Source organism: Odocoileus virginianus, chromosome 2 (assembly GCF_023699985.2).
Source record: "Odocoileus virginianus isolate 20LAN1187 ecotype Illinois chromosome 2, Ovbor_1.2, whole genome shotgun sequence".
In the NCBI taxonomy this organism is placed as follows: domain Eukaryota; kingdom Metazoa; phylum Chordata; class Mammalia; order Artiodactyla; family Cervidae; genus Odocoileus; species Odocoileus virginianus.
In genome coordinates, this window is record NC_069675.1 from 65,886,920 (window position 1) to 65,902,668 (window position 15,749).

At 34.9% G+C, this 15,749-nt stretch overlaps 1 protein-coding gene across 3 annotated transcripts in view; it reads right to left on the reverse strand.

Moving 5' to 3' along the window:
• Nucleotides 1-15,749, reverse strand: part of LCLAT1 (lysocardiolipin acyltransferase 1) — a 185,045-nt gene that overhangs the window by 90,711 nt on the left and 78,585 nt on the right. For all 3 annotated transcript variants that reach the window (XM_020890735.2, XM_020890734.2, XM_070480761.1), the window contains one exon: nucleotides 13,923-14,121. In XM_020890735.2, the coding sequence (XP_020746394.1) occupies nucleotides 13,923-14,106 (184 nt within the window). In that variant the 5' untranslated portion in view covers nucleotides 14,107-14,121. The remainder of the gene's footprint in view (nucleotides 1-13,922; nucleotides 14,122-15,749) is intronic.

Genomic DNA, 15,749 nt, shown 5'->3' on the forward strand with positions numbered 1-15,749 from the left:
AGGGGAATAATATAATATCCCCACTTTAAAAAAAAAAAAAAGGAGGGGGCTCCACCAAATTGGATGATATCAAAGACATTTATGGCTTAAAGATGATTCTAGTCTTAGTGAATGTCCATTTTAATCAGGAGGAAGCTGGGTAGGAAGCAGAGATTTTTCCTTCTCCCTGGAGTTAAGTTTGGTATTATAAACAGTATTTCAAATAGAAAATTATCCATTCTTTGTACTAAATATACATGTGTGCCAAATCGCTTCAGTTGTATCCAATTCTTTGTGACCCCATGGACTGTAGTCCACCAGGCTCCTCTGTCCATGGGATTCTCCAGGCAAGAATACTGGAGTGAGCTGCCATTTCCTCCTTCAGGGGACTTTACCAGGGATCGAACCCTCATCTCTTTCAAATCTCCTGCTCTGGCAAGCAGGTTCTTCACCACTACCATCACCTGGGAAACCCTACTTAATATACAACAGATAATAAAATTTAGGTGACTTCAGTAAATTTAATGACTCTTAAAACTGTGTGAGAAACATCTTTAAGTGAATTTATACCTAACATAAATATGTTAATGAGATACAGTGAAAACTGAAAATTTGACCCCATAAAATGGATTACCTTCCCAACTAATGTATGATCCCTGTCTGGTTGCATGTTCATGTGTAATAGCAGTGTGCACTATAATCACTGTTTCTCCAGTGTATTGGGCAAGGTGGACAATAGATTTTAACCGAGTAGTTTCTATTCATGATCTTTGAAAAAAGGAGAATGCATATACAACACCAAGGGCAATTTTTTTAAGTTCCAGTTATTCTTGTAAATCAGATTCGACCAAAAAATGTTTAATATTTTGTCAGACAGGTTATATTCAGGGAGGTCAGACTTAGGAGAAGTGGTGTCTGACCCAGTTTCAAATGTCTTGCTAAAGCAGGGACACCACAGGAGCCTCTGAGGCTTCATTCAGACTTTGCATGCTTTGAACACACTGAGAATGGATGAAAGCATTCATCAGAAGCCACGTGGTTACTTCTCACTTCTTGATTTCATCCTGAACAATCTAGATAAATTTCACAATCTGTGGTGGTTCCAAGTTTTTGCCACAATTCTTTATGTTGCAGTTTGAGAACAGCAGGATTATATGACAATCTACGTTGAAATCATGAGGTATGTGAGGTAGATTTTTTGTTGAATCCATGACCTAGCCACTTTTAAAATCACTATCTCTTTAATGCTTACTCCTCTTCTAGTGCTTTCTAAAAGCCTGAAACTCTCTTTGCCAGTCAAGTGTGATTAGTCAGCAATCCAGAAAAACCCAAGGAGCCGTGAGCTAGGTGGGTCAAATGGCACACGAATTTCTTGGTACAAAAACACCAGGCAAATGGACTGTTTATGACACCTTTGGGCTTAGTATTTCCTTCATTGTTACTAAGTAGTTATGAAGTTAGCTAAAAATGAAAATCTAGGTCTAAACCACCATTACAGACAGTTGAAATCTAACTATCTGACATTTTTCTTTAAAATCTAATTTCACGTAACTTAGGAGACTCTAAACTCTTTAGTTAGCTTACCAAAACTCTTCACTACTTGAACTGGAATCTAAACAGTCTTAATGATTTCTTACAGACGTCTGTTACTTACATACTTTTAAAAAAATTTCCAAATTCTAAATTCTCATCCCTTCTCCAAACGGATACTACAGATATTATTATTTTCCTTTAGTCATCTGTAAATGAACTAAAAGAACCAGATGATTATATTCCAAACTCTGGTAAGCAAACATTTATTTAGAAGTGATTATAAATAGCAACACTAAATACACTCTAAGGTCATGGCAATTGTCAACAAGCTAAGTCTAGCATAGTCTGAAGCAGGTTGGAGCTCACCAGTAAGACACATCCATTCTTTTTCTTTTTTTTCATTTTCTCCTGCAAAGTCCAACCTTAATACTCCATTTGCTGACACACTCTTGTTTTATTTTTCCTGCCTACACTTTTGGCTTGCTTAACTTATTCACTTTAAAAGTTCTAAAATTGGGTCTTCTTCAATCCAAAATCTGTTCTCATTAATGGTTTGCCTTTTCAGGAAATCCTATCAAGTCCACGTATACTTTAAGGGCCCACAATATGAAAGACACTCTATAAGAAGCTTGTAACTTTTGGGATAAGAAAATGGGATAGCTAAGAATGAAATACATACAAGCTCAAAATGAGAACAGACAGTTTAACAACGTTAAAAATGACTATACCACTGCAGAACAAGAGGAAGTAAAAAATTAGGTGGTCAGGGAAAGAGAATGTGGGTCTGTGAGACACTGGAAAAATCAGAGGTCTGATACAGATCTCTGTAAGGCAAAAGATGAGAGTGTAGATGTCCCAAAAGGAACTAGAGAAATAAAAGGCAGCAGCAATAGTGTACTGGCATTTAATTTAATCTTCACAATCACCCAATAAAGCTGTGTTACTTTTTTGTTAAACTGAGATATATACAAATATATATATTTGTGTGACAAATTTGAGTGACAAATAACATCAGGCATCACATTAGCTTTAGATGTACAACAAAATGATTCCATATATGTATATTCACGGAATGATGACACAGTAGGTCTAAGTTAACATCTATAACCACATATAGTTACAAATTATTTTCTTAAGACCAGAAGTTTTAACATCTATTCTCAGAAACTTTCAAATATGTAGTAGAATATTATTAACTACAGTCACCATGCTATACATTACATCCCCATAACTTATTTATGTTATGACTGGAAGTTTGTGCCTTCTTACCAACTTCACCCATTTTGCCCATTCCTAAATCCTGGCCTCTAACAACCACCATCCATTCTCTATATTCAGTTCAGGTTTTTCTGGGTTTGTGTTATTTCATTTTGGGGGACTGCACATGTAAGTGAGATCACATGGAATTCTCTTCTATCTTATTTTTAACTTAGCATGATGCCCTCAAAGTCTATCCAGGTGATACAAATTATAGAATATCCTTTTTATATATCTGAATAATATATGCCACTGTCTATATTTACCATTTTCTTTATCCATTCATCTACCAATGAACACAAGTTGTTTCCATCTCTTGGTTATTGTAAATAACACAGCAATAATGCAGATATCTTTTCAAGTTAGTGTGTGTGATTTCTTCCAATAAATATCCAGAAGCAGAATTGCTGGATCATATGGTAGTGCCATTTTTAATCTTAAGAACCTCGGTATGGTTTCCCACCATGTATGTATCAATGTACATTCCCATCCACAGTGCACCAGGGTTCCTTTTTCTCTACATCCTCCCAACACTTATTATTTCTCCGTTTTTCGACTGTAGCCATTCTAACAGGTGTGATGTGGTATCTAGTGGCTTTTGATTTGCATCTCCCAGATGATTAGGGCTGTTGAACACCTTTTTATGTACCTGTTGGTCATCTGTACATCATCTTTGGGAAAATGTCTATTTATGTCCTGTGCCCATTTCTTAATTGAACTGTTATTTTGCTATTGAGTTCTATGAGTTCTTCATATATTTTGAATTTTGACCCTTTGTCAGATAATATGATTTGCGAATATTTCTCTTCCATTCCAGAGGTTGCCTATTTATTTTGTTGATGGTTTCCTTTCTTGTGCTTAAGAGCTTCAGTTTGATCTTCAGTACCACTTATTTTTGCTTTTGTTTTCTTTGCTTTTGGTACCAAATCCAAAAAATCATCACCAAGACTAATGTCAAGGAGCTTGCTACCTATTTTTTATTCTAGGACCTTTAAGGTTTCAGGCCTTATGTTCAAGTCCTTATTCCATTTTGAGTTAGTTTTTGTATATGGTGTAGATAGTAGTCCAGTTTTCACAACACTTTTTATTGAAAAGACTATCCCTTCTTTATTGTATACTCTTGGTTCTTCTGTCATAAATTAATTGACCATATACGTGTGGGTTTATTTCTGGGCTCTGTATTCTGTTGTAGTGATCTATTTGTCTGTTTATACACCAATGCCATACTGTTCTGATTACTATAGTTCTATACTATAGCCTAAAATCAGGGAATATTATACCTGTGGCTTTGTTCTTCTTTCTCAAGATTGGTTTGGCTATTCTAAGCCTTTGCAGTTTCATACAAACTTTAGGACTGTTTGTTATATTTCGGTCAAAAAATGCCAACTAAGAAAACAATGAAATTGTTTTTGAAACAATTTCAAATTGAAAACTTTTCTAATTGAAAACTATACTTTCAATCCACAAGCATAAAATATCCTTACATTTATTTGTCTTCTTCAACTTCTTTCATCAATATTGTATAATTTTCACTATTTCACCTTCTTGGTTAAATTTATTCCTACTTTACTCTTTGATGGAATTGTAAATGGGGTTATATTCTTAATTTCTCTTTCTGATTAGTTTGTTATTAGTACATAGCAATGTAACAGATTTTTGTATATTAATTTTGTATTGTGCAACCCCACTGAATTCACATATCCTAACAGTTTTTGCTGGAGTCTTAACAGTTTTCTATATGTAATATGGTATTTGCAAATAGTGACAGTTTTACTTTTTTCCAATCTGGATGCTATCTATCTAATTTTTGCCTAATTGCTCTGGCTAGAACTTCCAATATAATGTTGAATAAGAATGGACAGTATGGGCATCCTTGTCTTATTCCTGAACTTAGAAGTTTTCATTACTATTAAGTCTGATGTTAGCTATGGGTTTGTCATCTATAGCCTTTAATGCACTGAAATACATTTCCTCTATACCCATCATATTGGGAGTTTTAATCACTGATGTATGTTAAATTTTGACAAATGTTCTTCTTGTTATTGCATCTATTGCATGTATTGACGCCTGATGTCCTCTGCTAGCGATCAGAAGTTGTTTTGTGAAATTTGCTCAGCATTCAAATGTTCTTTCGATGAATTTGTAGGAGAGAAAGTGGTCTCTCCGTCCTATTCCTCCGCCACCTTGGCTCCTCCCTCTATTGCATGTATTGAGATGATCAGATAATTTTTATCCTTTCTTTTGCCAGTGTGGTATATCTCATTGATTGATTTGCAGATGTCGAATCATTTTTGCATCCCTAGGATAAATCTCACTTGATCATAATGCATTATCCTTTTAGTGTATTGTTGAATTTGGTTTGCTAATATTTTGTCCAGGAATTTTACATCTATGTTCCTTGGGGATACTGGCCTAGAATTTTCTTTTGTGGCAGCTTTGGTTTTGGTATTGAGGTAATGCTGGCTTCATAAAATGACTTCAGACATGTTCCCTTCTCTTCTAATTTTTTGGAAGAGACTAAGAAGGATTAGCATTACTTTTTTAAAATATTGGGTAGGAATTCACCACTGAAGTCATCTAGACTTCTGTTTGTTGGGGGGTTTATGATTACTGATTCAATCTCCTTACTAGTAGTGTCTCTGTTCAGTCTTTCTGTTTCTTTATGACTCAGTCTTACTAAGTCATATGTTTCTAGGAGTTCATCCATTTCTTTTAGCTTGTCCAACTTATTGACATATAATAATTATTCATAGCAGTCTCTCATGATTCCTTGTATTTCTGGGTTATCAGTTGTACGTATTCACTGTCATTTCTGATTTATTTGTGTCTTCTTTTTCTTGGTGAGTCTAGCTAAAGCTTTGTCAATTTTTTCTTTTAAAAAGACCAACTTAATTTCACTGATCTTTTTTGTTGTCGTTTTAGTCTCTCTTCCATTTCTTTCTTTCCTGCCTTCTAACTTGTCTCATTTCCTTCCTTCTAACTTTGGGCTTCATTTGGTCTTTTCTTCTCTAATTCCCTGAGGTGTAAGGATAGATTTATTGAACTCCCCTCTTAGAGTTACTTTTAATGCATCCCTTAAGTTTCGGTGTGTTGTATTTCCACTTGTTTCAAGGTATTTTTTACTTTCTCTTTTGATTTCTTCTTTGACCCATTGGTTGTTCAGCAATACATTATTTAATTTCCACATATAAGAAAATAACTGGAAAATTCAAATAATTTATTTCTAGTTTCATAACACTATGATTGAAGAAGTTTCCTTGAAGTGATTTCAATCTTCTTAAATGTAATAAAACTTGTTTTGCAGCCTAACATGTGATCTATTGTGGAGAACATTCCATGGGAAAATGAGAGAAGTATGTATTTCGTTGCTTTTGCATGGTGTGTGTATGTGAAAGTCACTCAGTCGTGTCCAACTCTTTGTGACCCATGGACCGCACAGTCCATAGAATTTGGAATGTTTTATATATGTCTATTAAATTATATTAGACCAACTAGACTTAACGGTCAGTGTTTCCTTCTTAATTTTGTCTGGATGACCACCCACTGATGAAAGTCCTCTATTATTAATGTACTGCTATTTCTCACTTAGGTCTCTTAATATCTTTTTATACATTTAGGTGTTCCTATGTTGGATCCATAAATATTTACATATGTTATATCCTGTTGTTGGACTGACCTGTTCATCATTATATAATAAGCCTGTCTTTTATCAAAGACTGTCTTAAAGTCTATTTTGTCTGATATGAAACACAGCTAACTCAGCTTTCTTTTTATTCCTATTTGCATGGAATGTCTTTTAATTACTGATAGCTATGTACTTACTGCCATTTGGTTGCTTTGTGGCTGTTTTAGAATTCTTTTGTTCCTTTCTTACTCTCTTGCTCTATTCCTTTTTGATTTTCAGTAGTGGTGGGCTGAGATTCCTTATTCTCGATCATTTGTGCATCCACTATAAATTTTTACCTTATGGTTACCATGAGACATAAAATAATATTGTTTTAAGTTAATAACAACTTAATTTGGAACACATTCTAAGGCTATGCATTTTTACTACATATTTTGTTTCTGAGGTCACAATTTATATCATTTTATCTTCTGCATCCCTTAATTGTTATAGTTACAATTATTGTTAATACTTCTGTCTTAAAATTTATTTTAGCTTTAGAAGTGGTTAACTCACAACCCTTACAACATTATTCTAAATTTCCCTATATATTTATATTTACCAAGGATATTTATTGTTTCCCAGTACTAATTAGCACCTTTTCTTTTCAGCTTAAAGAAGTCCCTTTAACATTCCTTTGTAAGGCCAGTCTAGAGGTGATGGACTCCTTGAGCTTTTGCTTATCTGGAACACTTTATCTCCCCTTCAATTCTGAAGGATGACTTTGTCAGATACAGTCTTCTTGATTGGCAGTTTTTAAATTTCAGCACTTCGAATACAGCATGTCACTCCCTTCTGGTCTGCAAAGGTTCTTCTGAAAAATAAGCTGATGATCTTATGGGAATTCCCTTGTACATAACATGTTTTGCACTTGATGCTTTTAAAATTCTCTCCATGTCTTTCGATTTCAACACTTTAATTATGTGTCTTGACATGAGTCTCTTTAAGTTCATCTTCTTTGGAACTGTTTCCTTCCCCATAGTAGTAGTAGTAGTAGTAGTAGTAGTAGTAGTAGTAGTAGTGTTAGTTGCTCAGTTGTCTGACTCTTTGCAAACGCATAAACTGTAGCCTGCTAGGGCTGTCCATGGGAATCTCCAGGGATAATTCCCTTAAGTTATCTTCAATCTTTCATTTTTTCTGTTTGCTGCCTTGATTGGAAAAGTTGTATGGCTCCATCTTCAAGTTCACTGACCTTTTCTACTGCTTTATCTAAACTGTTAAACTCCTATGTTTTCAGTTCAGTTATTGAGTTCTCCAGCACTGTGAGTTCCTTCTTATATCTTCTATCTCTGTTGAACTTCTCAATGTATTGTTCTCCTGAGCTTTAATGAGCATCTCTCGGACTACTGTTTTGAATGCTTTACCACCAGGTAAATCACTCCTCTCCAGTTCATTTAGGTGTTTTTCTAAGGTTTTATTTTGTTCTGTCATTTGGAATATATTTCTCTGTCTCTTCATTTTCCTTGACTGTGTTCATTTTTATGCATTAGATAAAACACCTACCTCTCTCAGTCTTGAAGGAGTGTCCTCGTATAGGAGATGAACCTTACCATTCAACCATACTCTAGTTCTTGGTTGTCTCATCTCCTGTGATTGTCCAAGCAGCCTACCTACTTTATTCTTAGTGGCTCCCACTAATTGAGGACAGATGTGCCAATAGAGAGGATCTCAATACCTTGATTCAGGCCAATTGGAAGTCACACCCTCAGACAGCAGCTTTTAAATTATGCAAACATACTTCTCTTCTTTTAGGAGAAGACTTGGAGATGGGTTTTTCTGCCTGCTCCCTCCACACTGAGCCCTAGAGCAATGGTTAGCTAAGAACTGTCTCTTCTTCGGTTGCTACCATCCCATTGTTCCCACTCCCACCCCGTGAACACAAACCCCTGGTTACAAGAGCCAGACTCCCAAGGGATGTATTCTCTGGGTAACAAGCCACACTTGTCAGAGTGCCAGACAAGTATATAAGCTCCCTTCTCAGAGACACTGGTGACCAGAGGTGGTAGGTGAATGATATACCCACCCTCCAAGGTTTCTGGAGAGGATTACAGTGTGCCCTTAGATGTGTGTGTTATCTGAACCCTGCCCCTCTGGCTACAGCAAGGAAGACAAGCAAATCTTTCACAGATAAGCCCTCTTTCACAGAAAGACTGACTGCTTTCCATTCAGCTGCCTTTGCACTGGATCCGGGAGTATAGCAACACAAGTATGCAAGAGCCCTTTAAAAATTATTTCGCTATCCTATTTTATATAGGATTAGTTTCCTATATATCCTATATGAGTCTCACAGATGTAAAACTATTGGTTTTCAAAGTTAGGTGTTTTGAAGACTCCTATCTCAGGTGCCAGTGTTAAAACTGGGGAGCTAAATGTGGGGTTCTCCTGAGGGAGAAGCTCAGAGTTGTCAGACTTCTGATTGTGGGTCACCCTGTGTTCTTGGCTGCACCAGTATGGGACAGAGTTTCTGTCAGGCTGACCTGGGAGGTGGGAGAAAATGACTGTGTCTTCTTTCAAAAAACACAGCTTCTCGTTGTTCTTGACAAATCATGGTATAAATTTTCTTGAATAAAAGTATCCTCATTTTCTGTATGCCTTTAGGACTATTTCCAGAGACTTTAAATGACTGCTACTTTAGATTTTTCAGTTTCACTGGGAAGTGGGTATAGAGAGCTCCTCATGCCGTCATGCTGGAAGTACCTCTCCAGTCATCTTTTATGCCCAAGATTTCTCTTGGGTAATACTTTTAAATATAACCCTTGTAATATTTAAGTTACATTGTTTTGATTGACTCTTTAGAGGCTCCAGTTATATAGATGTTAGAATAACTATGACTGTCTTTCATTTCAACTACTTCCTCTGACATTTTTTTTCTTGTTCCTCCTTTTCATTCTTTTTTTAAAAAAAATTTTGTTGGAGTATAGTTTATTTATAATGTTGTTATTAGTTTCAGGTGTGCAGCAAAGTGATTCAGTTATACACATGTTCATTCTTTTTCAGATTCTTTTCTCATGTAGGTTATCACAAACATGTAGGTTATTAAACAGAGTTCTTTGTGCTAAAGGAGGTCCTTGTTGGCTGTCTTATATAGTTTGTTTATGTTAACCCAAAGCTCCTGATTTATTCTGGCCTGCCTCCCACATTTCCCCTTTGGTAACCATAAGTTTGTTTTTGATATCTGTTTCTATTATGTAAATAAATATTATCTTTAAAAAAAATTAGGTTCCACATATAACTGATACGACATTTGTATTTCTATGAAGTAATTCAGAGTATGATAATTTCTGGGCCCATCCATGTTGCTGTAAATGGCATTATTTCATTCTTTTTTACATCTGAGTAATAGTCCATTTTATATACCACTTCTTCTTCATTCATTCTTCTGTTGATGGACATTTAGGTTGCTTCCATGTCTTAGCTATTATATATAGTGCTGCATTGAACAGTGGGGTGCATGTATCTTTTTGGATTATGGTTTTCTCTAGATACATGCCCAGGAGTGGAACTGCTGGATCATATGGTAGTTCTATTTTTAGTTCTTTTAAGGAACTCTATACTGTTCTCCATAGTGGTTGTACCAATTTACATTCCCATCAACAGTATAGAAGGGTTCCCTTTTCTCTAGTCTCTTCAGCATTTATTGTTTGTAGAGTTTTTGATGATGGCCATTCTGACAGGTGTCAAGTAATACCTCACTGCAGTTTTGATTTGCATTTCTCTAATAATTAGTGATGCTGAACATCTTTTCACGTGCCTCTTCACCATCTACATGTCTTCTTTGGAGAAATGTCTGTTTAGATTTCTGCCCATTTTTTTTGATTGGGTTGTTTTATTTTGACATGGAGCTACATAAACTGTTTATGTTTGAGGTTAATCCCTTGTTGGTGACTTCCTTTGCAAATATTTTCTCCCATTCTATGGGTTGTCTTTTTGTTTTGTTTATGGGTCCCTTTGCTATGCAAAAAAAGTTTAATGAGGTTTCATTTCTTTTTTAAAATTTTCATTAATAGGAGATGGACTGAAAAAGATACTGCTGCAAGTTATGTCAAAGAGTGTTCTTTCTATATTTTCGTATAAGAATTTTATAGTGTCTGGCCTTACATTTAGGTCTTCAATCCATCTTGAGCTTATTTTTGTGTATGGTGTTAAAAGAATGTTCTAACTTCACTCTTTTACATGTAGCTGTTCTGTTTTCTCAGCACTGATTATCAAAGAGGCTGTCTTTTCTTCATTGTGTAGTCTTAGGTCCTTTGTCATTGATTAATTGACCATAGGTGTGTGGGATTATTTCTAGGCTTTCTATCCTGTTCCACTGATCTACATTTCTGTTTTCGTAGCTTTGCAGTATATTCTGAGGTAAGAAAGCCTGATTCCTCCATCTGTTCTTCTTCTTCAGATTGCTTTGGCTATTCGAGGTCCTGTGTATTTCCATACAAACCTACAACTTTTTTGTTCTAGTTCTGTGATAAATGCCGTTGGTAATTTCATAGGGACTGCACTGAATCTGTAGATTACCTTGGATACAACAGTCATTTTGACAATATTGATTCTTCCAGTTCAAGAACATGGTATATCTTTCCATCTGTTTGTGTCATCTTTGATTCCTTTCATCAACATCTTGCACTTTTCAGAGTACAAATCCTTTGCCTCATTAAATAGGCTTATTTCTGGGTACTTTATTCTTTCTCATATGATGATAAATGGAATTGTTTCGTTAATTTTTCTTTCTGGTCTTTCTATGTAGAAATTCAAGAGATTTCTATGTGTTAACTTTGTAACCTGCAACCTTACCAAATTCACTGATGAGCTCTAGTGGCTTTCTGATAACATCTTTAGGATTTTTTTCTTTATGTAGTATCATATCATCTTCAAAGAGTGACAGTTTTACTACTTCTTTTCCAGTTCTGATTCCTTTTATTTATTTGACTGTCATGGCTAGGACTTCCAAAACTATGTTGAATAGAAGTGGCAAGAGTATGGGAATCCCATGGAGGTCCAGTGGTTAGGATGCAGCATTTTCAGTGCCAGGTTCAAATCCCTGGACAGGGAACCAAGATCCCACAAGCCACATGGCATGGCCAAAAGAAAGTGGTGAGAGTGGACATCCTTGTTTTCTTCCTGATCTTGAGGACATCCTTCCAGCTTTTCACCACTGAGTCATTTTACTCTATTCATAATTCACTATTTCTGATTTTGCTTTTTAATTTTTTTTTTTTGCTTGAATTCAGTTGACATATTTCTCCTAATTTTCTTGTCCATTACTATTCACTGTATTTCTCAAAAGTATTTTTTTCAAAGTTGTCAAATGCTTATTTAATAATTCATTCAATTTACAGTGCTGTGTTATGGTGTACATTTTTGGACTTTTTGGTTTTTCAGTTCTCCCCTCTACTTAAGTTTTTTTTTTATGGATATAAAAACCACTTATGGTTATGGAGTTTGGGTGCATAATTTGCATGGAGTGAGCAAAGATTTTTATTTCATGCTTCTCTTTTTATTCCTGCCAGATCTTCAATTTCCTTTTCCTTCACTGTCACACTTTTAAGGGAAGTTTACCCCATCTCTATATATCTGATTCTCCCTCAGAAGCAATGCTTCTCTGAGGCATCTTCAGGTCTCACTCTCTTTCTAATCACTTCCCTATATCTTGTGCTATGAGCTACTATGTCCTGACCCATGTTCAGGTGGTATTTTGGCATTTAGCATTAGACTGGAATCTTTCTGGGGAAGCTTTTGTCTGTGCTTCTTCTAATTTGTCAGTGCCTTTACTCTTAAGCCTTTCCTCACTCTTAGAACCCAAAGGTTTGCAATGATGGATGGGAGAACTCTTTTAGACTTTTTATTTCTCTATTTAATACCATACCTTCTAAATGCTTTCTCTGTCTCCTGATCATGCTGAAGAGATGAGTGATATGTGGTTGTATGCCCTCTGCTTGTTATTGGATGATTTATTTTTTTATTTTTTTTAAGGATAAGGAAAATCAGGCAGCTGCCACTGTTCTCCAAAAACCATTCTAGGAAGGCTTTTTATTATGGATTCAATCTATTAAACACAAAGCTGTTTTAATTTTTTCTTTTTCATTTGTATTTTTCTCAATGTAACTTGTTGATTTCACATACATTTTCAAGCTCATTCACATACTATTAATATTCTGTTAATATATTTATGTAGAATAAGGAATGATAAACAAGACATTATCATTCTTGATGAATGTGGCAGTTTTTAAAACCCTGAAAAATCTCTGACATTTCTGCCATCAAGAGGTGATGTGTATGCTCCCTCCCCTAGACTCTGAGGACAGTGACAGCTTCTACCAGTAAGGTACTGTGGATAGGCTACTATACAAATTTTGGCACTATGTCGTAAAATGTCTTGCAGCTTTCTGCTAGTTCTATGGAGATGTTTGCTCGAGGGAAAGTCAGTTGACATTTAATGTATTATTGAACAGAGATGTATTAATATGTCTTTTGTTACCTGAATGTTATTGATTAGAGATGTTTTGATATTTATTTACATAACAAATTGCCAGCCACAGGCATTTAGTTTCTGTGAAAATCTCCAGGTTCAATAATGAGTTAAACAGTCTGACTATACTGACACTATAATACTGTTATGTGACAAAGACAAAACTATAAGCATGAAGGCAAGTAAAGCACAAACAGGCAATATTTCTCATCAGTCTGTCCTGAGGACAATGCCTGCCCTTTGCTGTCAGAATCCTACACAGTTTCAGTACACTATTGACAGGGACATGGTTTAGAGAGCAAAGAACTCAAATAAAAAATATTACATAGGAAACCAAAGAAGTACAAATGTAATGGATGAGGCTGTCAGGGAGTTTAGTGGGCGCTTCATACACTCATATGTGAACAACAGGTTTGAATACATTTTCATCTGTTCCTTACCCCTTCTTCACATTAAGGAGTGAAGGGCAATTAAGCAATGCTGAAAAATCCATAGTTATCCACCACTCAAGGAACACACTGCATTTCTAACTATGGAAAGTAAACATTTCTAGGAATTTTAAAATGATAGATTAGGTAAGTTCAGAAAACAATGGCACCTAGTATAATGCTTGGAACCAAAGGGTATTCATTACTATTTATTAGATGAACGTGAGGGAATCAGGTCCTTTCAAGTATCTTATCAGCACAGACCAGTTTCTGGTCTAAATTACCACAAGTATGGCATGAAATAAGAAATTACTGAACTATTAATTCATATCCTTCAAATTTTTGTCCTTCTGGGACCATATCTACTTCCTTAAGAATAGTTTATTCTCTTTAAACATGACATTTCCAAAAAAGAGATTAAAATAATCTATTAGTCCCTAAGGAAAGAGAAAAACTGGTGATTGTTTTTGGCTAGGGAGAGGAAAAAAAATGGAAATGGCTTTAGTACTTAAGTGGAATTTAGTAAGTCACTCTGTAGTTTTTGAGTACATCACATATAAAATAAATGAACAACTTAAAAGAATTTATGTAAACCTACCAAATCCAGGAACACTTTTGAGACTGGCCTTGAGACAAATTTTCTGTAATCTGAGGTAGCTATATCTCATCAGACAATTCCATAGGAACATCCAGTCCATTCTTGTCCGATGATTCATAATAATGACACTTCTTTCTCCAGGAACAAATGCATCACCTGTTATAATCACTTTTACACCAAGCATGGTCTCCAGCAATGCCTACAGAAAAAAATCACATAGATATTTAACAAATTAAAGTTATGATTTTCCATGGGGAAAAGCTTATCATGTCCTATAAATAAATCTGATTTCTAATAAGTCAAAAGCATATTTTTCCCCATTATTCTTGCTTCTATAATAAATTAATCTGGAACAAAGTACTGTTTGTATTTTCAGTTCTATTAATTTAAGCTTCCAGCAGTTCCCTAATTTAAAAATGCTAACTTTCAATGAAATCGTCAAGATATATTATTAAGATAAAAAGTGAAAAAGGCATACAACAAGATCTCCACTGTGTAATTTTTTTAAGTCTACAGATATATAAGATCATTACATTTTAAAATAAAGAATAGTCAAGAAATTTAATACTGGAAATATGACTGAGGGAACAGTCAAAATTTTCATTTTATACCTCTTTGTACTATGGTTTCTTTTAAACAAATACATGTATTTGTTTATTTTTTAAATATATAAGTAATGTATATTAACTAAAGTACTGCAGTCACAGTACTTAAAACAGTGCTTGACACATAGGAGATGCTCAAAGATTTGCTGAATTTACTTAATTAACTTTACTGATGACATAAATTATATATGAAATATTTTGAATAAATTATAGACTGATGTTCTTGAAAGAACAATAATAGATGTTAAGAAGCCCTGATTACTGACTGCAATGCACATTTAAATTTCTGAATAATTTGCAAGTAAGAAACTTAGGGACAGAAAACTGGTCCATGGCAGATAAAAGAAAATAAGTTCTCTTTGGCAATATTAAGAAAACTCTGATCAAAATGTAGCAAATAAACACACTGTGGTATAGTCATACAACAGAATATAATACAACAATGAAAATAAATGAACTATGGGTATCAACAGCAACATGAACAACATACAAGCATAATGTTGAGAGAAACAAAACAAGAACATAATGTCCATACATAAAACTTTCTAAAACAAACAGTAACTGATATTCCTAGGGGTAAATATGCTTGCGTGCTCAGTTCATGCTCAGTTGTGTCCAACTCTTTGCAACCCCACGGACTGCAGCCCACCGGGCTCCTCTGTCCCTGGGATGTTCCAGGCAAGATAATGGAGTGGGCTGCCATTTCCTTCTCTAGGGGATCTTCCTGACCCAGGGATTGAACCTGTATCGCCTGCAATGATAGGCAGATTCTTTTTACCACTGAGCCACCAGGGAAGCCCAGGGGTAAATATACAGGTGGCAAAATTAAAAAGAAAAGCAACAAAATAACTGTAAGTCAGGATATTCCTTCTGTTGAAAAGGGTTTTGTGACTGAGAAGGTAGGTGGTTTGCTGGCAATTTTCTATTTCTGGATCTGGCTGATATTTATACTTTAATAAAATTATTAAAGTGCTTTCATGTTTTATTAATTTTTCAGTATATTTCCAAAAAGAGCTTTTTAAAAAAATACATACAAAAGAACAATAGGACTTCAAATAGGACCAAGAAAAAAACAGGTTAAGAGGAATATAAGCTAAAAAATAAAAGATTAGATACATTTATTATTATGTCCAAAGTATTACAGAGTCAGAGTGTTACGATGTAAAACATGATCATTTAGGCTAAAGTAGCTAAAAAATGTCTGTATTTTTTGTTAAATTTT